Source organism: Maniola hyperantus, chromosome 2, assembly GCF_902806685.2.
Source record: "Maniola hyperantus chromosome 2, iAphHyp1.2, whole genome shotgun sequence".
NCBI classification, from domain to species: Eukaryota; Metazoa; Arthropoda; class Insecta; order Lepidoptera; family Nymphalidae; genus Maniola; species Maniola hyperantus.
Window position 1 is genome coordinate 8,273,428 of NC_048537.1, and position 25,697 is coordinate 8,299,124.

Genomic DNA, 25,697 nt, shown 5'->3' on the forward strand with positions numbered 1-25,697 from the left:
AACTTTGCGACATTGTCCCATAAAAAAATTTGGATTCTAACTCCTCGGCCCTGATGCTGTAATGAATTACATTCTTGAGTCGTGGTGATGCCACGGGATTTTTAAAGAATCAGGCGTTTAAATGTTTTTGCGGTTTAAAATTTGGTACAGAGATACCTTGCATCTCGGGGACGGGCTTCTACGGACAGGCTACTTTTTGTCCTGAAAAATCAAAAGTTCCCAAGGTATTTTTAAAACCTAAATCCACACGCATGTTCGATTTATTGAAGAATGAAATGTAGAGCGAGTATAATCCCGTATGCAAAAATGAATGTAAAACGCGCAGAAAAAAATATTCTGTATCTGCCCTTACTCTGCAATACAATTTCTAAGCCCTCGTACGCATTAGCAGTGAACCGCGTGCGCGGCTAGCCGCTTTTATATTTTTATATGAAACCGCTCATTTTGTACGCACTAAACCGCGACGAAATTTCAACCGGTTGAACGGGAGGCAGCGGCCCGCTTCGCGGCTGGCCGCCATTTTGCCTGTGCGCACTAGGCGGTTCAGTACGCGGCGTGCCGCAGGTGTATTTGCACGTGTGTACTACTATGTTATAAGTGCAGTCATGAACTTCAGATACGTAAAAATGTATCGTCGAAATTCAACAAAGAGAACCAATATGGAATTGTGTAGCAGCAGTTTATAAAAACATTTCGATTATGATAGACTGATGGCAATTCTCTGACTAGCGGTTCAACCGCGTCAGGCGGCAAGCCGCTATGATGAACCGCCTGGGCGGCTAACCGCTAATGCGTATGAGCACTAAGAGCCGCGTCAAATTTGCAGTGGCGCGTCGGTGTCGTCACGTGTAGGTTACTTTCCAAGTTTTTAGTGCTCTTTAAATAAAGTTCATGATAATAATAGATATCGAAACGCCTAATATAGACATCGTCTAAAACTCTTAACCAAAAGATAGATGACAATTATTGAATTATACTCAGCGTCATAAGACAAATAAAATAAAAATAAAACAAAGTTATTAAGCTTGTGCATTAACACAGATGAGCCACCCCAATATTGACAATAAAACCGTAATCCTCTAACAAATAGACGTGGAATAGCGGTGGAATAGTAATACCTAGTACCTACTCTGTTTTGTCTTTTTCCTTCAAATGTCAAATTACTGATGACAGAGAAAGACAAAATAAAGTATAACTATTCCACCGTTATTCCACGTTTAATTGTTAGGCAGTAATACTATAATAGTTATATAAAATATTGGTCAATGAGACCATTAAAATAAGAAAATAATTTATTTTATACACATACTGGGGCTAATAGGGTATTTGACAGGTTTTTAAAAGCTGTTCTACGTTAATCACTGATGTCTAAGGACACTTTAGAATGTATATTTTACGTTCTATTACACATAGGTAGCGCAAGAAAAAACGAAAACAAAAAATATGATTTAAATATCCCGCGAAAACACTTTTCTGACAATATGGCGCCTCATGTCATCATGACGTCACCTGCTTGTATTTATGTACGAAACTCACACTCTAAACGCAACTATTTACAAGTAATTAACGTCATCAATCATTCGGCCAATCACAGTCGTTTACGATCACGAGATTAAAATAGACAAAAAATCATTTTCTTTGTCGATTTTCTCTTAAAATATCCCATATTTTTCTTAACTGACTAAATAGTTGGTTTCCAAAACTAATATTCAATACAGATACCATCAATATATCCTATATTTTACATGCTATCAAATACCCTATTCTGTTGTACATAAACTCTAATCTAAACTGGCATGTCATCTAAACTGCCATTCTGTTCATAATATTACTAACAGAAAAGGATGGTACTAATTTCAAATCTATCAATCGAATTTAGTTTAGAGGTTTGTGTTCTATCTTATCAGCTCAAATGAAGTCTTTTTAAAGCTGGTAATATAAAAAAACAGTTCTAAAAAATAACGTCCTAAAACTCCTAAAAGTCAACCAATGTTTTTAACGAGATTGGAAATTGTTGGGGCGCTTTTCGCTAGGATTGAACAAGACGAGTGCTCAAACCAGCATCTTTTTGGGGCACTATTTAATAGTAACTTTTTAAAATATATCAATGATTACAGACTAACGTCGAATACGTAGTCGATGTGGTTCTGTTGTACATAATCTCTGAACTTGACAGGTATAAATATAGTGCTATCCTTATCCGCAAGGAGTATTGTGAAAAGGATAGCAATACATATATTTATATATTTTTTTAGAGCTTGTGTACAATAGCCACAATATTTCATTACACATATCAAAAAATAAATCAAATGTATATACGCGACAGGTCAAGATAGCAATCGGGGTGGGGACGCCCCTCACACCCGCACAGCCCCCGCGCTAACCCAGCGACGTGCGAGTGCTAAGCTACTTTTGATCTTTATCAAAAAGTTAGTGATTCGATTAATTGGCAACATCCCTATTCAATCTCATGAGTTTAAAATGAAATGTCCAGGGATCACTTGGTGAATTTCTAGGAAGGAGCCCAAATCTTAAATATAACTATACAATTTATTACATAAATAACTTCCATGTGCACACTCTGATATAAATTGAATCTCAGTAACTTGTTATTGCTAGTCATCAATGCACCACTCTGTATAATATTATAAATTATTAACTATAATTATTACATTAAAAAATCTACATTTTGTGCCTTGTTTTGAAAAAGTACAAAACTTCGTGATGACCCATGCAATGGTACTGATATTGATGGCTTCTAAATTTAAAAGTATTCGCATCTTTTCATTACCAATGTAATAAAAAAGTACAGAATCAAAATTTAAAACTGTTAATCCTCGTGGCTTTAGGTGCCACTCCTGAGCATAGTGTTTAAATTTGTAGAGTAGGTAGCACAAAAATGCTAATTTAATCCCAGGTTTAATCCCAAATTCATTTTCTGCCTTTTTTTAGCAATGTTAAAAAGAAAAAGACGAAGATACAGAGACAGAGACGCGTCCATAGGCGTTCGGATGCATGTTGTGTGCACGGTTCGTGCGCGCAGGTGAGAATCTACCTTAATGTAAACCACTTATCATACAAGGTTTCAATGTATCCAATTTCATATGATCGTTCAAACCTAATACTGATCACAAAATGAAAATTCTAAAGACAAAAAAGTTTATGTACAAGTGTAATAATTATAACTAGAAATATTTTTTTATTGTTTCTTCATTGCACTCAATTCGTAATAGGTAAACTTAAAAATTTTCGCCACTTAGGTACTGAATAACTTAGTACCGGACATCACCCAAATATTTCTACAGTAATATTATCAGTTATTATAATAGACTCTATTGTATGGTATGCTTTTTCAAGGCTCATTTCGGATCCTTAACATCTAGCGTTACACTCACGGTCGCGAGACTTTTGTACTATGTAAAACTCGGGGAAAGTCGTTATGGTCATAAGACGCAAGCGCCAACAACATACGCACATGCGCTTTCAGTGTCGTCACTAAGTTTGTCGTTGTATCGTTGTTTTTCATTTATTTAATTTGATATCAACTTAGTCCTTGACCTCCTGGTGGTTTATTGAGAAGCTAATATGAAAGCTAAATTGGAAAGAGTATGTCAGTTTTTATAATATCATATAAAAGGAATAGCTGATTGACTGACTGACTGACCGACTGACTGTTCTATCAACGCACAGCTCAAACTACTGGACGGATCAGGCTGAAAATTGGCATGCAGATAGATGTTATGACGTAGACATCCGCTAAGAAAGGATTTTTGAAAATTCAACCCCTAAGGGGGTAAAATAGGGGTTTCAAATGTGTTTAGTCCACGCGAACGAAGTCGCGGGCATTAACTAGTTAGTATATAAACATATACCGTACTGGGACGTTAAATTGGTTGACGTCTTTGTCGGTAAGGCGATAACTTGCCACAGCCTAAGCCTCCCGCAATACCAGACCAAAGATAATTTAGATATTATAGACTTCTAAATTGCCTCTGTCGATAATAATCGAACCTAGGACTGATCTTACAAGCTTTCAGAACTCACCACTGCGTCAGGGAGGACGACAAAATCTGTACTAATATTAGATGTATAGAATCTCTGGAACTACTGATCCAATTTAGAAAACTCACTGATAGATAATTACATTATCCCCGGCTATAAATAAATTATCGCGAAAAATCTCACAGTACCAGTAGGTCACGCGGACGAACTCGCGGAGAAAACCGAGTAGCTCAAAAAATTGGCCAAAATTTTATGAGTCAAGAATGATGTCCTAGTTTGTCTAATTATTCCTGGCGTCGCCAGTGGCTTAGTCCCAGTGCTATTTGGTGAAAGCCGCGAACACGGCCCACATAATCTCGCAAGCGTCGGGGCGCATGGCCTCGGCCTCGAAGTCCAGGTCTAGAAGCGCGCGCACGCGGCGCGTGCCCAGCTCGTAGTCTTCGTCCGAGAGGGGTGCAAACGCGTTTTCAAGCACGTCTGCCGAGTGCGCCATCATCAGAAGTGCTAGCGAGCGCTTATCTGCGTGCGCCACGTCCACGATCGAGCGGCGCAGCGCTGCTTCTTGTAACTGCAAACACCATTCATCGTCATCACAACACATCGCCGCTCTATAGAAAATGGTAGAACAACAGCATGTCAAAAAACGAGCCAAAAGCGAGTCGGACTCGCACACCAAGGATTCCGTACCATCGTACATGATAATAACACTATATGTACTTATTATTATTAACATTTTAATTTGCATGGCGACAATTTTGAAATTCGCCATCTTGGTTTTTTATTATCTATTCTATACTAGCTGACCCAGCGAACTTCGTACAGTCGATTCTTTTTTTTAATACTTTAATTTTTTCTAGTCCTTCAAGGAATATAATAAAAAAAGAATTAGCGAAATCGGTTCAGCTGTTCTCGAGATTTGCGATGACCAACACATTTGGTGATTCATATTTATATTATCTATCATATCTTCCGGTGCGAGATCGCCATTCCAGCACCTTGGGACCCCAGCGTCTATCGATTGTACGAACTATGTGACCTGCCCATTGCCACTGCAGCTTCGCAACCCGTTGAGATATGTCGGTTACTCTAGTTCTCCTACGGATCTCCTTATTTCTGATTTGATCACGTAGTAGAAGTCTAATTGAATAAAAAATATTTTATTTATTTCACATTTAGTTCTGAGTATGCTTACATGACACTCACTACTGCCATCAGCGCCAAAATTGCGAAAATCAAGTTGCTTCAAAAACAGGTTGACAATCGCAGGTCTAGCGTGAATTAATAGAGGTCAGTGGGATTCTAATTTTGCAAATCGAAATACAAATAAAATACATATTTGGATGATAAATGGAGATGCACAGTTAAGTTATTGTGCATCACATTATAATAATGAATCAAGGGGCATGTTGAACTTTGTTAATTTAGTGTAAGGTCACCTATTTTCTAAATATATGTATAATATAATATTAGTCTTTTATATTCCATTCCATCTATATCTAAATTATATAAAAATTATTCTATATAATTTTATAATCTATTAAAATCTATTTTAATAAACATATCAGCTATTTACCCATCATCATCATGATCAACCCATTGCCGGGTCACTGCATAGCACGGGTCTCCTCTCAGAGTGAAAATAAATATAAATAAATAAATAAAAATCTTTTTTATTCGAATAAACTTTTACAAGTACTTTCGAATAGCATCTACCACAAAAGGGGTTTGACCATAGTCTACCCATACGGGCCTGTGGCCAAGTGCGGATTGGTAGATTCACACACCTTTGAGAACATTATGGAGAACTCTCAGGTATGCAGGTTTCCTCACGATGTTTTCTTTCATCGTTAAAGCACGTGATGTTTAATTACTTAAATCGCACATAATCCCAAATAGAGAGGCCCGTGGGATCGAACTCCCGACCTCCGATTAGGAGGCGGACGTATTAACCACCAGGCTATCACAGCTTGTAATTAAACCATAATATATAATCCATACTTCTATACTAATATTATAATTGTGAAAGTGTGTCTGTCTGCTAGCTTTTCACGGCCTAACAGTTTTACAGATTTTGATGAACTTTAGTACAGAGTTAGCTTACATCCCGGGGAAGGACATAGGCTACTTTTTATCCTGGAAAATGGAAGAGTTCCCACGGGATTTTCAATAACCTAAATCCACGCGGACGAAGTTGCGAGCATCCTCTAGTATTATTATAATTCAGTTACTTAGGCTTGTGTTAGTTTAATATTTTGTAATATTTCTGTTTAGTTAGCAACTTCTACTGCTTCTACTCACTGATTTATTATGTGGCAAAAAGTTTGGAAAGAGTTGAAACAAATTCTGGTGATATTATTTATTTTACTATCAACTATGAACACCTATTTGGTGTTTCTCGTTTTGGCAAAAAGCATAATCTTGTAATTTTTCACTACTATATTATGTATAGATATGTATCTATGGATGATAATATGATTAATAATACCTATTATTTGTTACATGTTATCATTCCATTATATCAAACAATGTATCCATTATACAAATATTTTGACATATACAGGATGCAATGAATAATTTTGTAGCAAAAGTAACATACACAATACCATATTGTAATCATTGAATATTTGTATCATTTTCAAATAACTATATTTTTAATAAAATTGTGCAGGTGCACTTATTAGGCTTATAAGGCTCATTATTATCAATTAAAGAGTAACAATTTATTCTATTAGGTTCCAAAGGTGAATGAATGAATATAAAATTACTAGATTATGCCCACAACTTCATCTGCATGGATTTAGATTTTTGAAAATTGATTTTCCAGGGTAAAAAGCAGCATAAGTCACTCTTCATGTCTTTAACAATTATTATTATAGCCGTGCAAAATTTTGTTTTCGATCTGTTGCTCCATTGCAGCATCAAAGGACAAACCAACATACCACCAAACAACACACACTTTCACGTTTACAAATATAAAATTATCAAGTATATTCTGTTGAACTTAATAAATACAATTTACATACCTTTTTCACTAAACGACATTTCACGACATTATCAGTAAGAGGATGGGTTGTCATATCAAACAGTAGAAAATTTTGTTTTTCAGTAGTAAGTACTCCTTTTTCAACTAAATTTTTAGCGAGCCTCTCACGTACATTCTTCAATTGATACTTCAATTTCATGGGGTTCCATGTTTCACCTGTTTGGAAAATATAATTAGATAGATGATGCCCGCGACTTCGTCCGCGTGGATTTAGGTTTTTTGAAATCCCGTGGGAACTCTTCAACTTTCCGGGATAAAAAGTAGCCTATGTCCTTCCCCGGGATATAAGCTAACTCTGTACCAAATTTCATCAAAATCGGTTGAACGGTTGGGCCGTGAAAAGCTAGCAGACAGACAGACAGACAGACAGACAGACAGACAGACAGACAGACACACTTTCGCATTTATAATATTAGTATGGATATAATAATAATAATATAAAAATAATAATATAATACAAAATGAGAAGAGACCTATTCTTGTTCTCCCTTTACCACATGTCACTTATTGAGGTAAGTGCTTCCGTGTCTACTTTTTATCTTTTTTCATTCTACTTTTATTAATTTTTGGTACAAAAAAAAGAGTTTGGCAACAGTCTATCACACTGGCCAAGTGCGGATGGGCAGACTTCACACACCTTTGAGAACATTATGGAGAATAAAAATTGAAGATTTTGGATGATAAGAATTAAGGATTATGATAAAACCCATGGTTAATCTATATTTACACTGTGATTTATTTTCAGTGCAATTAGTCACAGTACATATTTGCATTTGTTTATGTTCCACAAGTCAAAAACCGGTTTGCCTCGAAACCATATAAAAACTTTCCAAATGTAGATAAGCACTTATAAATTAGTTCAAACAACTAAATTTCCAATTTTATTACAACACTAATAATAATAATACTATATTCTTGATCCTATCTTTGTAAATTGTTTGGTGGCACAACTTTGCCGGCCGCTATAGCCTCCCGCCAGACCAGATCAGCGACAATTTATAATTATCTAAATATATAAAAGGAAAAGGTGACTGACTGACTGACTGACTGACTGATCTATCAATGCACAGCTCAAACTACTGGACGTATCGGGCTGAATTTTGGCATGCAGATAGCTATTATGACGTAGGCATCTGCTAAGAAAGAATTTTTGAAAATTCAACCCCCAAGGGGGTAAAATAGGGGTTTGAAATTTGTGTAGTCCACGCGGACAAAATCGCGAGCATGAGCTAGTATTTTATATTTTTTATAGTGTTACACTTCAAGGAAATTTCTAAATAATATTAAATACATATCAAAATGACAAGTCGGGGGGGATCCCAGGAGACACGGGTTCGAATCCTGCCAGTCCGCAATTTTTGATATGTAGAAACTTATAATTAAAATAATAAATTCTTAAATTATAAGTGGAAGGTCCCGGGTTCGATTCCCGGTAGGCATAAGACCACAGCATTCACATGCATCTGCACCAGGGGGGCATCAAAATTTATCAATAAACATAACATACCACTGAGATATTCTATCCAACTTTGTACAGTCTCTGGTGGATCAGTATCTTTCATGTGTTTTAAAGCTTCATCTAATAGTACATCACCAGTTGGAGTGTCTGTAAAATAAAAAAAAACTGGTCCAGTGCGAATCAGATTTGCACACAAAGAGTTTCATACTGTCATACAAGATTGTGCTTCTTAATTTTTTTGGCTGCCATTTTGAAATCTTTATTGTTTGTTGTTATAGCGGCAATAGAAATACACACTGGAAATATCTACTCTCTATTTATCACGGTTCAATACAGCAGACAGACTGTCAGCGACAGACAGATGGATGGACGGACGAACGGACGGAGGACAGCAGAAGCTTTGTAAGAAGCTTTGGTAGTGTTGGCACCCTTCGGGTACTAAATTCTAATTAGTATTCATTATATTAATACGCTCGCTTCTGGCGACAGTGCCCTTGGCATACCAGTAGTGGCATACAATAGACAGAACTAGAAAAAAAATTACAGTCACGTAACCACACCAGCTGGTGTACTACTATTACTTTCGCCAGTTAATATTTTAATTTAACTATATACATTAACTATTATTGTTTAAGAACTCAGTTAATTAAAATAACTTGTGAGAGTTTACCAATTAATTTTATTCCGCCTTCTGCATTCTCTTTAAGAAGTTTGTGTTCATAAAATCTTGTATACTTTATTGGATAATCAGTTGACATTATAATGGAGAGACAACATGCAATTTCTGATCATAATATTATTACTTAATGCTGAATAATAATGTCCAATTTTAAATGCTTATTTATTTTCAAACTTAAAAAATTAAGCATTCCATGGCCCCAATTCTCTAGTCTCTCTCTAAACTAAATTTAGAGTATCTGCATCCTTTTCTTTTAACTAATGCTAAAAAAGGAACGGAACACGACTTTCACATTTAAAGACTCTAAATTTTAGTGCACAATACAAATTGTTCGCGAGTGCGTGTTAAAATCACGGGTTTCACGATCTAAAAATTAAATTGAAAACTGTTAAACTGAGTCTGTCCTTTTCATATTACATTAGTAAGAAGAGCATGCGAATACTCTAAAATTTGGTTGTGCTCAGAATAAGCCCCAATATTTATAATTACTAGTTTGAAACTGGCACATATTTAGCAAAATACTGAAATTATAATACATTCTTGAGCGACATAGGCTAATTTTTATTTAGAAAAATCAAAGAGGTTTTATGTAAATTGCAGCCACAGCGGAGAGGACTCGTACAAGGTAAGCAACAAAAAGAAGAGTGGAAGATACTGAAGGAGGCCTTTGCTAAAAGGCACAAGCCTTCTTCTTTTTTGCTACACAAAAAGAGAGAATCTTTGTTGCTACATGAAAATTGTGTTGAAAATTTAAAAATTATTATTTTATAGCCCTTATCAAATAAGAGCTATAAAATAAAAATTTAAAACAGTACAGAATAATTTTACTATTTGAGTAAAGCATACTATCCATATACCAGCTAACCATCATGAAAAGTCAAGAATTTCCCACAGATTTCATCAACATTGCATCATGAACACCAGTATTTTTCTAAGATCCTTATAATATTAACAATGAATGAAATATTGTTGAATGAAACATTTTCTGGCAGTCATACCAGGGGCCAGAATAAGTGGCTTTGAAGCAATATGTATGTTTAACAGAGTATAAGGCCCATAGTCTATCAAATTAGTCTGAATAATAAGTAAGTCTCAGTTCAAATGCTAGGAATATGCTGGGACGAAGAAATTGTAAGATATTACTTACCCGATTTCACAATAACCTTCCTAGACAACAATCCTTTTCTTCTCATACCAGCTCTCTCCAATTCGACACGTCCTCTTAAGCCTAACTCTATCAAGATACAGCCTCTGAGACCGCTAGATATACAATCATTCCAGAATGATGTGTAGCCCTGAAATTAACAAGATTAGTTCGTAAAACTAGTAAGTGATACTATCTGAACTACTAACATATTTAACAGCAGCAACTGAATACTTGCTTCTTTGTCCTTTAATCCTAGTAGTAATACTTCTTCCATGAGTGTTAATCGAGTTTCCTTTGAATCGCCGTCATCATAGCTTTTATCGTTCTTCTTATCGTCCACATCATTATTCTCCTTGCTTCCATCAGCATTATTTTCTTTCACAACGTGTTTTCGTTGCACCAACCCTTCGGTGCGATTCATTTTTACTTATTATAAAACTCAAAACACTGTATGTTTTACTGCTACAAAATTATTTTGGAAAAAGTGCGATAAACTCAACGTTGACGTTTGCCACACGACCAATGTTGTGAAGAAAAACATGGCCGAACAACATACCATAGACTATAGAGTAACAAACTTTTTGTCAATGGATAATACTTTACCTTAAATTAGGTACCTACCATAGATTATCAACTATATCTACAGATCAACAAAAGAGCACACATCACAGCAGCTACGCCGGGTCGTTGACTGAGTTAAAAAGCTAGACTAAAGTACTGTGTAACCGCGTCTGAGATAGCGATAGCACGACGTAACGATGAATAACACGAAAATTACCATTGTTTAGTAGTCAGTAGTTTTTCCTTTTGAGGTACGGAACCCTAAAAATAGACTAAAATCGTACTTTTGAGATGAAATTTGACACATTACGTTAAAATGGCGCGTGAGGAGTTAAATTTTATGCATTAAAGTAGGTACCTAGATTTATATCCTCAAAATAGATATTAATATTATAGAGATATAGGCTTCAAAGCTATGGTCATTCAAGTACCTATATACCTATAGCTGGATTATAGTCACCCATAGATATAGTATAAAATAAAACATTCATCCAAGGGATTCCAACATCAATGAGTTAAATAAGGACTAAAATCGTACCTACTATTGACACGTAGATAGAGTAATAAAGGTAGATTGAAGTACTGTGTAACCGCGTATGAGATAGCGATAGCACGACGTAACGATGAATAACACGACAATTATTAGCATTGTTTAGTAGTTAGTCAATATTTGTATTAACCGATCAACAATATTTGTATTAAACGTTTTTTATGTGAAAACAAGTAAATAACTAATGAGAAATACAATTACGCCACGAATTCTCAAAGTTTGTTTTGCAACTAAAGTTGCATTCCTTGTATGTATTTTTGAAAAAAACCAGTATCATGATAAGGGACAAAACATAGGTTAGCTGCGTTTCTGTTTATCACATTAGTAACTTTATCTGTGCTCTCTTTTTAGTGCGAATGAGAAAGCAAACGTTCCTGTATCTACCTTTATTACTCTATCTACGTATTGACATGATAATTTGACACAAATTTAAAATGGCTCTTGAAAGTCATTTTGTACGCATAATAGTTACCTGATACCAAAGAGTATAATATTATAATATAAAACTACGCTTCTGATACCTCCAGAGGAGCTATGAATCAGCCAAAGAATTTTTAAGTACTACTTTGTAATGGAATCAGCTTAGCATATTATGTTACCCTAATGAAAGAATGATTCTATCCAAAAGTTATTTACCTACCTACTTAGCGAGACCAATAGTTAATTATTATGTACCCACCGAAAGTGGAAACAAGACCCAATACGAATAGACATCTATGACAGTAGTGGCACGCTTAAACAAGCATTATTTGTAGCATCTAGCACCACCAACCAGAAAACTAGCACCTAAGGTAGCATAAGACCCGCAAATTGCTAATGTGCGTGGCCGCCATTTAAGTTACGTCAGCAGTAGTAGACTTTTCGAGCTGATGGTATATTTTTATTTCGACTGACGTCAAAATGACGTCATTTCGTTGTTAATGGTACCTACCACACTACTTCAGCGTAGGTACGGATGGTGTACGCCTATTTTTATTAAATTAGTAACTTCTAAAAACCTCCGCTATTTTACCAATCTCTCCAATAGCCCGCCAAAATTTCAATATACTTAATGCACGAACAAGACCAATGAACAAAGTTCCAATTTGCGTTTTTAGATGTAGTTTTCAATTTATATTTTGCTCTTTTTGCCAACGCGAACGTAGAACTCAGAAATGTCTCATACCTACTTACTTAGCTCAACGGATTGCCAAGCCGAAGTGGCAATGGGAAGGGCACTCAGTCAAAAACCCATAGATGTTGGCGTCCAAAGGTGACTGATGATTTAGGATGACTGAGAATGGCGACCTTGCACTGGACAGTGAAGCGTTGGCCGTCCCTCGACTAGGTGGACAGACGACATCAAACGAGTCACAGCGAGCCGCTGAATTCAGGCGGCGCAAGACCGTGGCGTGAGGAAATCCCTACAAGACACAATCCGGCTATGGGCGTCTATCAGCTGTCGATGTTGATTGCGTGATAGGTGTTTATATTTAGGTAGGTAGGTATATGTTATTATTTTTTATATTAATAAGTAAAGGCGCTCGTATATTTCCACTTATTTCACTTGGTATAAATAGACCCATAGACCGTATTCTAATTATTACTAATTACGTAAATATCTCTACTAGGTACACTATACACTATAATGGCTACTTGTAGATTATTATCAATTTTTAAAGGTTCTAATAATTAGTATCTAAAGTTTATCGTGATCAATGCTTATCAATGATCATAACAATGTGCCTGACTTTAGTCATTTCTAATCTGTGTTTCCATTTTTTCAACACATAGGTACCTACCGTGGTGGTCCGAGAGGGAAATGTCGGGGTTGTAACTCCTCCCCCCTTTCCCCCAAAAAAGATACGATGGACATTCCGTTTCGTGAATGGGAAAATATTGATGATGAAAATATTTACGACTTATTTTTTGTTAAGTTACAAGATACAGCTACAAAACTAGATACCTACAGCGAAAAGGCGCCACGTACTTACTCGCCAGACTTCAGTGCAGGCTTATCGCGTCAATCAGCAAAAAACCGAAGAGAAATATTTTCAGAGGAATATTTTTCACTGCTACACAGGAACAGATCGAAGGACCGCTTTTCAGTGAATACTACAGTTAATTTTTTTGCGATCTACGGCAAATACGGTAAAACATTTTGGCTTAGGAATTTTTATGCGAAAATCATAAAATACCTACGGAAGAAGACCTGCAGAATTTTTTCTCCAATATTTGGGCATTCCATTGCAGGTGTATGGCTGCCTTTAGCAGGTAAGTACATTACTGTATTTATATAATAATTATACTTATAGGCGTAGGCCCTGTTTTTTTTAATCTGTGTCCCAGAAATTCATCATCTATGAGTTGGATGTCCCAACAAATAGCCAAACAGGCCTAATAGTGTCTGCATAACTATCTATAATATGTGCAGGAGAGACCCAAGCGCCAGAGTTGAGAGCGCCTCTTTGGGTTTTAGTGAAATTTCTTTACTGGCGGCGTTAGTTACGTCATCAACCTTTCTCCCCCAAGGAGAAACTGATTGTAATAGTTTCTTCTCGGAGTCAGTCAATCGAAGTTTTAACATAATTTTTATTCATATAGAGGAGAACAATACGTTTAGACTTTCGTCCAGTCCATCTATATCCATCTGTGTGTACCTATGTACTTACATTAAAAATATATATATATAAAGAGCTATAAACTTTAAGTATAGACACCCGTTGGCTATCTATACGGAATCACATGGAATACTGGTACACATAATCATATTTGAATTTTTTGAAAAAAGAAGATTTTTCTGTGCAGGTACCTATACAAGGTGTAACCTGAACGCTAGCAAAAACGAAGTCAGGTTATAGTACCTACCACTGACTACAGAGTTTATTCTGTGGTACCTACTGATGATCACTGATGAGAAAAAAACGCGAAAAAAGATAAAAATAATCCTGTATTTTTAAAAGTTCACAAAATGTTACAAATAAAACATATGACTTACGCGTTAGAGGTCAACGTTAGAGGTGAACGAACGTTACGTAAATAGGCAACTCAATGTCAATGCCGCATCGTAGGTGGGGCATTGGCCCAAATTTTGCACGCATAACCGCATGTAGGTACATGCGGGTATGAAAACTACTAAATCACTTATATACTTACTATATAGTAAATTACTATAAGTACACAGGATAAGGCAAATGGTAATCTGCAATGATTTGTGTTTATGTAGTATAATAATAACCCCAAGTTTTTGTTAGCGTTCTGGTTATACCTTGTATAGGTAGGTAGATACTTACTTTCAAAACTTAAAAAAATAGTATTCTACAGGAGGAAATACCAAGAAGTGTGCAACGAAATGCGGATCCGTTGCCAATAGAATATAGTACGATGTATTTTATAATTTTACTAGCTTATCCCCGCGACTTCGTCCGCGTGGACTACACAAATTTCAAACCCCTATTTCACCCTCTTAGGGATTGAATTTTCAAAAATCCTTTCTTGGCGGATGCCTACGTCATAATAGCTATCTGCATGCAGGCCCAGTCCGATCCGTCCAGTAGTTTGATTTGCACGTTGATAGATTAGTCAGTCAGTCAGCTTTTCCTTTTATATATTTAGATTTTAATAGTAGTATACCTAGGTACCTATTTACTTTGCACTACCTATTTACAATTTGTTTACAATAATTGACAATGTTGTGAATTGCTGGCTCACTCTACAAAAATCTTCATAGTAGATTTATTTATGTAGGTACCTAGTAGGTAAATTCTACCTAGTTCTAATTTTAAAGCAGGGCCTAATTTTAACTTTGCTAGTTTCTTAAATACGCAGATACTTAATTTGCGATTTAGTGGGTCGTACTAATGATGAATTTATGTTATGCCATGATGTACACGGTATCGTTTGTATTACGAGGACTTTGCAATATGGAATCAAGTAAGGTAGGTAATCAAGGTTAAAACTTTGAAATTAATTATTATACCTAAAATATAAAGAAATGAATAAAATTAGAAAACCTTTGGGCTTTGTAAATAAGAAAAGATTTTCAAGAATTTCACGCCAGGGTGGGGTCACATAACTACGCATTAAAATCGGTCAAGTGCGAGTTGGACTCGCACACGAAGGGTTCCGTGAATAACATCGTACAAGAAATAACACTTTTTAGTTTTTAAATTTTCATTTTTATCATTTTGTTCTTGTAGGTGCAATAGAAAAAAACTACCTATTTTTTTTTCTAATTAACACATTCTGTAAAAATTTTAACTCTCTGCCTATTACGGTACAGTCCGCTGACAGACAGAAGGACGGACGGACGGATAGTGGAGACTTAGTAATTAGGGTCCCATTTGCACCCTTCGGGTACGGAATCCTAAAAATAACGGATTTTATTGCATTAATAAATTTATAAGATAAGATTATGCATTAACTTATAAATGTATTATAGGATAATTTTTAAAGTAATGCGTCAGTTATCAGCTACCTACTGATAATGCAAAGCGAGTTACTTTATCAGTGTACAGTGCTTGGGTGGACAACACGCCGAGCACGCAGACGAGGTGTACCCGGTGTTTTGCGTGCTCGTCTCTAGTTAGTGCTGCCGCGAAGTGCCATGGACGCGGGGAATGGGCAGATACACGCTACGGTATGTGGTTGATCATTGGTTTAAAGTTTAAACTTCTCCTGACTGAAAGAGTTAATAGCTATAAACCTAATTACTTACGCTTATTTTCTCTTTATTAGGATGTAATAGGTATCCTACTATTTAGGACTAGAAAATTCTTACCTTTATATTTTTTACGAAAACTAAATGAGACCTCTTACTCGATACATTTAGGCGTTAGCTCAGTTTCATTTTTTCGTTTTTTTAGTACGTATAGTATATTTATTATTTAATAGATTAGTTAACGTATATATGACTTATTCCATGGATGATATTGTGATATAGGTACCGTCTAATTATTACAACAAATAATATACAAATAAACCTTCTCCACATGGTACGTTACGGCACACGAGTAGGTATCCCCTGTGGTTACGGGGTGCCGTAATGCATTGCACTGTGTTTAGCTACCTAGGTACCTATACCTACCAAGATTTTTTATATACTGAAAATCTGTTCCTAATAGAGAAGTAATAAATATGTGCGTATTTTATGTTATACTAATTTATTGTAAGTATTGTAGTTAAAAGTCTACTTTTTACTAAGCTTAGTATAGGTATCTAGTACACTGGACCAGTACTATTATATTATATTCTGTGACTGGACACCATGTTCCGTCCTCTAGCTCCGAAATTATTCATAGATTATCGATGATAGATTATTGCCTATACGAACAATCCCTATTGTTTGTCGGGATAAAAACTATCCTATATAATTATCATTATTGACCCGGAGTAGTAATATGCCGAGTTGCATTCAAATCCGTTTCGTTTATAGGTACTTGCAGCGTGAAGCGTGCACAGACAGACAAACATTAAAATAAAGCACTGTTTTGGGCTCTATATCAATAATAATGCTTCCTTCGATTAAAATTTTCAAACAAAAATGCACAGAAATCGCCCAGTTACAGTTTTATTATAATTAGGTAGGAATAGATAACACCCACGACTTCCGTCCGCGTAGATGGGGTTTTAAAATCCCGTGGGAGCTCTATTATTGACCCGGGATAAAAGTTAGCTTAAGTCCGTTCCATCCCAGTGGATGGAACGGACTTATGCAAACCCAAATCCCATGCAAACTATCCTTGTACCAAATACACATAACTTTTACAGATTAGTCCGATTTTGATGATTCTTTTTTATTACATAGAGTATACGTATACCTCGAAGCTATATAACCTTCAAACTTTTGCACGTGGAACGCTAAAACGAAGGCAATGGTACCTCATTTATCAGAATCTAAATTAGTACCTAAGTACTTAGTTTGGTAATTGCAAGGGAATCCATAAAACTAAACATCCTTATGGAAAAACATACATACCTATAAAGGAAAACTAAACATGAAACACGCTGAGAATGCTCACGTTCAGTTGGTCTGTTAATCCTGAACTTTACACTGTAGAGTCATAGTGGTGTGATAGGGCAAGTCGCCAGTTGGCTGGCGCTCTCGTGCCATCGCGGTCGTTATTTTCTTAACGAAATATAATTTTCCTATTCACCTTGAAGTCCCGGATTCAATTTAATATTACATTAAGTATATATTTTCCGCATTAAAAAATAAATGTTGTCTACGTTTTATATAACAAAATAGGTATGTGGTGTTTATAATTGGTATTGTGATAGTGCCAATAATTTAGAAAATACACTGAAGATTCTTTACCTAGTTAGGTACTTATAGGTAAGATTGTTTCATAAAAAAGATTTCAGTTACCTAGTAAATTTCTCATACCGACGTTATAATATTATGTGCAGTGTATAAAAATAATTATACCTACTGAATGTCGACGAAGCATAACGTTAATAATCACTAAGTAGGTAGGTACCTACTATAAAGTAATTATTTGCTTTAATTAAGTAATTGAATTCAACGAAAGTCACGAATTGAGCACCTTTAATGTATTTATGCTATAAAACCAAACAAATCATTTTTATTTCAACTGTATCAACTATTATAATATTATATTAACCAGGTAAGTTAGTGTTTTATTATTCACACTAATAAATCTGTATTAATAATTATTGTAAGGTTAAGTAGGTACCTAGGTACCTACTTACCTATTTTACACTAGCTTTTACAAATGACTTCTGCATTTAGATTTTTTTAAACCACGTAGGTACTAAGAATCCTTTTTTCCCGGTATAAATCCCGGTGAATTTGCAAAGATTGAATTATATTTATTTTTTATAACAATTATATTCACCTACCTATTATTATAATATTTTTTCCGGCCTGAGAAAGTTCTGTCAAAATCTGTTAAGCCGTGTCCAAGAATCCGGACGCACTAATAGAGAAAAAAATGGTGTTTGGTTTTTGTTTATAATCTATGTTTAAATAACAGACAGACAGAAAATTGTATGTGTTTACTAGATTGCTGTTATTACATTGCCTGGGCTGTTTTCCTTACTATTTTGGTCGAGTCAAGCGGTAGATATCGCAAGCGCACGCGACTATTTACTTACGTCACTAGCTCGAACCATAGATACCTGTGATAAACCCGTTACACCCGTTATCTGACCGCATTTGCCGAATTTTGCTCATTACTTACTTTGTTTATATTTATTTAAGTAAAATATGTAACGTGTAAATAAATAATAAACAAGATATTTATGTTTTTCGTTTTTTTTTGTACTTAGGTCAATTGATAGGATTTGTACAAAGGTGTGTCAGTTTTATAATTATTTATTTATACCTATGCACCGGCACAGAATATAACTTATAATGTACCGGTACTAATACAATACATATATTTTGTAATAGCAATTAAAACACGTAGGTATTATGAAGTAGCACAATATACAACTTGACCCAAAGATATTATACTTACAACTAGAGCCATGACACATTGCAACTGTCTGACCGACAGATTGTGCCTGTCTGACCGACAGATTGCGACTGTCCGAACGACAGACTGCGATTGTCTGACCGACAGACTGCGATTGTCTGACCGACAGACTGGAACTGTCTGACTGACAAACTACGAATAGGGTAAACTCACGGTAAACTACAAAGTACGTACATTTACAAAGACAAAGTGACTATTCCAAATGCATTTATTTACGTTACATATCCATGTTTGGATCGCAAAAATTCATGCACCTACTTACCTACATGTACCTATCTACCTACCAAATTTCAAATTAATTGATCCACTAGATTCGGAGCAAAACTGTGACAGACGGGTATAGAATAGACAGACAGACAGAGGGACGGACGAACAGCGGAAGGTTTAGTAATAAATAGGGCCTGTTGGCACCCTTCGGGTAAAAACCCGAAAAACATATACATACAAAACTCACCTACCACCTAGGAAACTTGTCACAGACAGACATACCTAGACAAAATCGTAATTTACTAGGTAGTCAGTAATTAAAAATTACTCAACAATTTAATAAACACGATTTACATAAATGTTTAATGTTAGTTAATAGGTAAGTAATTAGCTATACAAAATCATAATTAATATTAATTTAAATATTATTTTAACAGATTCTACACCTTGGTAGACGTTAAGCCTATAATAGGGGGGTATTATATCATATTATTATTATTATTCTTTTATCTTATCTTTGACTTTTTATATATTTAGATTAACCTCATCAGAAGTCAATGATTATTAATTCATGATCCTTATTTTATAAACGTGCAAAGGAAAGGTGTTCATGTCTATATGAATATCATGAAAGCTGACGATGGTAGTTCTTTCCCAAAGATTTTATTTTAATAATAATAATATTTAATTTATATTTTATATATTTAATTTAATATTTTATTTATAACAATAATATTATACCCATGCCAAATTACAGTTTTCTAGTACTAATAGTAGGTAGGTAGGTAGTAATATATTTGAGCCAAGCTGCGGACGGATGGACAGACGGACATGGCGAAAAGGTCCCTATCTGACTATTAAAAAACCGGCCAAGTGCGAGTCAGGCTCGCGCAATGAGGGTTCCGTACTACAGTCGTATTTTTTCGACATTTTGCACGATAATTCAAAAACTATGATGCATAAAAATAAATAAAAATCTGTTTTAGAATGTACCTACAGGTGAAGACGTTTTATATGACACCCCACTTGATATAGTTATCTCACTTCGAAAGTTGAAAATACTAATTATTAGTTCATGACCACAATTGATTTTTTTTTGTGTGATCTAACACTAAATTCATGGTTTTCAGATTTTTTCCCAAATGTCAGCTATAAGATCTACCTACCTGCCATATTTCATGATTCTAGGTCAACGGGAAGTACCCTGTAGGTTTCTTGACAGACAGACAGACAGAAAGACAGACGGACAGATAGACAACAAAAGGATCCTATAAGGGTTCCGTTTTTCCTTTTGAGGTACGGAACCCTAAAAATGAATTTTTCTTTAGCTATTTCTATTTCTGCCAATATAGGTACTTATAACTTGATTATACCGGTTGACTACGTTTTATTTGCATGATAATGAAATTCATTTTTACTTACTTAGATACAAAGCTATTATTATCATCACGCCACTCTTGTACAAAGATGTATTGCTTGTATAGGTACCTAATGTATAAACTACAGCGTAATTACATAATAATAATACCTATTATAAAACAAAAATATACCTAAGTATATATTTATAACATAAGTATTTTATTTATATTTATTTCTATTCATTATTATCAGTCATAACTGTATTATTTAAAAAACAAACATAAGTACATTAAGTATATAATATTCAAATGTACTTATGAAAGGAAAAGGTGACTGACTGACTGATCTATCAACGCACAGCTCAAACTACTGGACGGATTGGGCTGAAATTTGGCATGCATGACGTAGGCATCCGCTAAGAAAGGATTTTTGAAAATTCAACCCCTAAGGGGTGAAATAAGAGTTTGAAATTTATGTAGACCACGCGGACGAAGTCGCGAGTATAAGCTAGTATTATATAAAAACTCACCTACTTACAAAGTACCTACCCACAAGGACAAGAAAAATAAAGCTAAATGCCTAAATACACTTAAGTTGCAGTTCCTTATAGAACAAGCCGTGATTAGGACAAACTGAAAAACATTAGCTGGTCAAGTGCGTGTCAAACCCGTAGAGGCCCGTAGGCAATGCAAACACTGCGTGTCAAAACCGTATAGAAACTCGATACGTAGGCAATGAAAACACTGGGGCTCCTCTGCTCTCTTCAGTATAGTATATTCGAACACACTGAAATAAGCACCAGCTGGTACAGTGCATGGCAAAAACGTAGAGGCTCGTAGGCAATGCAAACACTGGCGCTTCTCTGCTCTTTTCAGTTGATCCGTACAAACTGAAATAAGTACCAGCTGGTCAAGTACGCGTACAAACCGTAGAGGCTCGTAGGCAATGCAAACACTGGTGTCCCGAGCTGCTCTTTTCAGTTTCATCCGAAGAAACTGAAATAAGAACCAGCTGGCATAGACAACTTTTTATCCCTTAAAATCAAAGAAATCCCGCGAGATTTTTAAAAAACTAAATAAACGCGGACGAAGTCACAAACATTAGCTAGTATTTAAATAAGTGATCCTTAAAATTTAAGGGTTGAACAACTTAATATTTACAAACACCTTGAAATTCAAGAACACCTTGCTTTACTACGTATTTTTATCAAAATTAGTAAAATAAATAAATGAATAAATAAATACGAAACACTGACCATTGTATTGCTACGCTAATCTTCATGTGATAATATGATTCCCAGGCAAGTACTTAAGTATTTAGGGGTATTCCTTTTACTATCACCAGTTCACAATACTTATTGGAACTATCAAAGCTGTAAAGGCAACTCATTCCCAAGCTCTCTTTCTAATCTTTTAAATAATAAGTGATCAGTATAAATAATCATTATAATATTTTTAGGTGCGACAATCTGAATGAGAGACGAAAGACAACGACTTTAAAATATTCCTTCGTTTCAGGACGCCTCTACCGTAATCGTGGAAAACGGTGAGGAAATAATCAGCGTCAACAACATGCAAGTCCCAAACGGAATAAGCCATCAAAAATGGTTAAATGGTAGGTATCGAATGTGATAGCTTAGTGGTGAAGACGTCCGCCTTTTAGGTAGGTCGGGGGTTCGATCCCAAGCACGCACCTGTAACTTTTCGGAAGTATTTGCGATTATAAAACAATCAAATATCACTTGCTTTAACGGTAAAAGAAAACATCGTGAGGAAACCTGCATGCCAGAGAGTTCTCCATAATGTTTTAAAAAGTGTATAATGTGTAAAGTCTGTCAATCCACATTGGGTCAGCGTGGCAGACTGTGGCCCAACTCAATAAACTAATGTTCTCACTCTGAGAGGCGACCCATGCTTAATAGAGGGCCGGTAATGGGTTGATCATGATGATGATGATTGAATGTAAGTAGTTCTATTTTATATGTAAGACTCATATAATTCCCGAAAGAATTTTTTGTTCCGTAGTTTGCTTAAATGCCCTTAACTAATATGAGTCTTAAATATAAAATAGAACTTATTATTTGAAAAGTCCCCATCGATCCGAGTCCATCTAAAACTTTAAAACATGGGGTCAAAGGTTACTAAGGTTTTATGTAAATATCTCGGTAATGTTCACCCTTATATAAAAATACCCTAAACAAATGAATGAGTAGGTAATTTTGTCATAATTTTATGGTTGAGGAACCTGAACTTTGACTTTTAAGATTAACACCATAAAATGATTACGTTGAAAATCAATTCGACGTCAAACTTACGATAAAACAATAACCTTGTGATACATTACATACCTACTAACTGCAACTAAATATAGTACGCGACAGGTCGAGATGTCAATCGGGGTATGAGGCGAGGGGACGCCCCGCACATTACGCGCTATCCTGCACCGGGTTAGCGCGAGGGCTGTGCGGGTGTGCGGGGCGTCCTCATCCCGATTACCATCTCCACCTGTCGCGTACTAGGTATAGGTATATGACCAATAAATTATTAAGGTGGCTTCACACTGTGGGAAATAGGCTATAGATATAGTACCAAATATATAGTTTTCGCCTCACTGACTTGTCGGCGAAATAGTGTCCTATATACCTAAGTACTAAGTACATAATATACCTCCTCGTTCTGTGGCAGAGAAAGACACCATTAAGAGCCTGATGATCATATTTTTACTGCCAGGTCCAGATCAGTTCATCCCAGCTGACAGTTACACATGCTGCACCCCCGGAGGTCACGTTAAAATTCGTATGGGTTCTCGTGGTGTAGCCGCGGAACCTCCTATATCGGTGCCTGGCCTCCTCAGCAGAACAGCCGCTCGGTACCCTGATGATATCGCATTCGCCACAAAGAAATCTGATGGGAGATGGCACAAAACGACCTACAAGTTAGTAGATATACCCATTTACCTACCTACTCACAAATAAAATAATGCTGAAAACGCAAACCCCGTCAAATCAAATGATAGTAACTAGGACTTTGACCAAAAATATAAACTGATTTTGTTATTTGAAAGGGGCTGAAATATAATATGACAACAGCATAGCGAAGCAGGAACTTACATTGAAAGCGCGCGTACGCGTGCCGATTTTGTATATGCGTGGCTTCACTCTACGTGACGCCCGCTCCGAAGCGCTGTTTTCAGTCTTGTAACGTTTACGTTTTTATCTTTCAGACAGTATCAGGAGCGCGTCCGCACATGTGCAAAGGGTTTTTTGAAAGTAGGCCTGGAACGATACCACTCCGTGTGTATATTAGGTTTTAACTCAGAACAGTGGTACACTGCTGATCTAGCTGCGATACATGCTGGGTAAGTGAAGGACATTTTATACTTATTTTAGAGGACTATAATACCTACCTAGGTAATGTAAGTATATGGCACGATGATAAGAATTCGCATATTGAAAAATGGCACTATTCAATAATAATAATTGGCAGTTAGAACTAGGTACCGTGCCTCAGCTGTAATTTTATTCTGCGGGTAAAAACAGGTCCTTTGCAAACCACCCCTGTCTTGATAGGTTCTATGGCTTCTATGACCTATGATGACACTAGTGTCATTTGTACTTAGTCGTTTAGTTAATTAGTTTTAATCTCAGTTATTGTCTCATTATTGCTAACGCAAAGCTATAAAAGGCCATGATATATGTAGAATGTAGATAAATCAAGGTTTTTATAGGGTCACTTTTGTTATCAATGTGCGAATTGTTATTTTATTAACCCAGTCGCATGAAAAACAAGATAGAAGTGGTATGTGTATTTGCCAAAACTATCTGCGAAATTCTACCAAGGAGACCCAGAAGAAGACATAAAGAATAGATTCTGCCCATGGTAGCTTTAACTTGACGTCTCGACCACCGCATTCTTGTATTTGTTTTTTTAAAGAATATTAGCCATGTACAAAAAGGCAATACGAATAATAATTATTTATTATGACGTCATAGCTACAGGTAGGTGCACTATTTTTCTCATCATAAGATCCCAAAACACATTTAAACAACTACCTAATGTTACAACTTGCTGATACAAATAAAATATAAATAAATAAATATTACCATGTATTTTTACCACTTAAGTATAGGTAGGTAATTTATCTGATGTGGTTATCAGTGCACTTATCAATATTTTGAAGTGTAGGTCGAGCAACGACCGTTACTTGTTGTAAGCTAATATCGAAACACCTACCTTATACATAGGTAGGGTTGCAATTTGTTGGGAACTGATACGAGAAGCAATTATATATCACTTGCTTGAAGGAAAATATCGTGAGGAAACCTAAATATCTGAGAGTGCATTGTTATAAAAGGTGTGTGAAGTCTGTCAATTCGCACTAGGCCAGCGTAGTGGACAATACCCAAACCCGTCATTCTGAGAGGAGACCCGTTCTCAATAGTGAGCTGGCGATAGGTTGATGATGATGTAAATATACATTCTGAAATACTAGATACCTATTGGAATTTATACTCGTACAAATACAACGACCTTGTCCTCTATGTACTACGAATTAGATGGACCATTCCGAACAAAAATAATAAATAGGTACCTATGAAACACGATTTTTGTACGGAATGACCCATGTAGTGCGTAGTATCTATTAGCCGTTAACTGCAAATTATTTTTTCAATCGCCAAAAACTTGGATGGGAATTTTCAAAAAACCAGTGAAAAACGAATGTTTCTAAATAAGAATGCTACGTAGGACCAAGGTTTTTAGACAGCTTTTAGTTCGGTTCCTACAAACTTTTTTAGAAATTCCCCATATTTTTTGGCAAAAACTCTTAAACTTTTTTGCAGAGCTTTTTAGATATAGGGCGGCAACATAGAAGCTGGGTCGTTGTTCAAATACATATAAGATTTCAAGATTTCAAACTTAACTTCGTCGCGAAGCTAAGAATGTAACATAGGATTGTTCTACCAAAGTTCTGTTCATAGAAATTCTTACCATTATTTTAGAGGATATGCTGCCGGCATTTACACAACAAATTCTGCGGAGGCTTGCTACTACTGCTTAGAGTCGTCCCGAGCCAATATCTGCGTCGTACAAGATAAGAAACAGCTTGACAAAATATTGTCGGTGCAAAGTCGGCTCAAGCATCTGAAAGCTATTGTACAATGGGAGGGAGTCGTGAACACATCGATACCTGGAGTTTACAGTGTAAGAATGCA

The 25,697-nt window shown here is 35.8% G+C and overlaps 2 protein-coding genes across 5 annotated transcripts in view; one reads left to right on the forward strand and one right to left on the reverse strand.

Annotated features, from left to right (window-relative positions):
• Positions 1 to 708: 708 nt before the first annotated feature.
• On the reverse strand, positions 709 to 10,877 carry sau (Golgi phosphoprotein 3 homolog sauron). Its single transcript, XM_034980531.2, has 5 exons — positions 10,566 to 10,877; positions 10,331 to 10,478; positions 8,553 to 8,651; positions 7,026 to 7,201; positions 709 to 4,570 (listed from the first exon to the last, which is right to left on the reverse strand). Exons 1-5 carry the CDS (start codon positions 10,749 to 10,751, stop codon positions 4,322 to 4,324), a joined length of 858 nt encoding a protein of 285 aa, XP_034836422.1. The 5' UTR covers positions 10,752 to 10,877; the 3' UTR covers positions 709 to 4,321.
• The window catches only part of LOC117992720 (long-chain-fatty-acid--CoA ligase ACSBG2-like), a 41,241-nt gene continuing 18,500 nt past the window's right edge, over positions 2,957 to 25,697 (forward strand). Inside the window, exons 1-5 of one of the 4 annotated variants that reach the window (XM_069503914.1) lie at positions 2,957 to 3,043; positions 22,003 to 22,099; positions 23,215 to 23,419; positions 23,708 to 23,842; positions 25,485 to 25,686. In XM_069503914.1, the coding sequence (XP_069360015.1) occupies positions 22,057 to 22,099; positions 23,215 to 23,419; positions 23,708 to 23,842; positions 25,485 to 25,686 (585 nt within the window). In that variant the 5' untranslated portion in view covers positions 2,957 to 3,043; positions 22,003 to 22,056. Of the gene's footprint in view, positions 3,044 to 15,928; positions 16,060 to 17,486; positions 17,668 to 22,002; positions 22,100 to 23,214; positions 23,420 to 23,707; positions 23,843 to 25,484; positions 25,687 to 25,697 lie in introns of those variants that run through there. The other 3 variants (XM_034980437.2, XM_034980445.2, XM_069503911.1) reach the window with 3 other exon arrangements.

What these genes read in the sequence shown, in the direction of transcription:
- sau (XM_034980531.2), bottom strand. Translation starts at nt 10,751, where the DNA reads ATGAATCGCACCGAAGGGTTGGTGCAACGAAAACACGTTGTGAAAGAA. An exon ending in TAGGATTAAAGGACAAAGAA is followed by an intron (nt 10,479 to 10,565) that starts GCAAGTATTCAG and finishes TGTTAATTTCAG; the next exon opens with GGCTACACATCATTCTGGAA. An exon ending in GAAGGTTATTGTGAAATCGG is followed by an intron (nt 8,652 to 10,330) that starts GTAAGTAATATC and finishes TTTATTTTACAG; the next exon opens with ACACTCCAACTGGTGATGTA.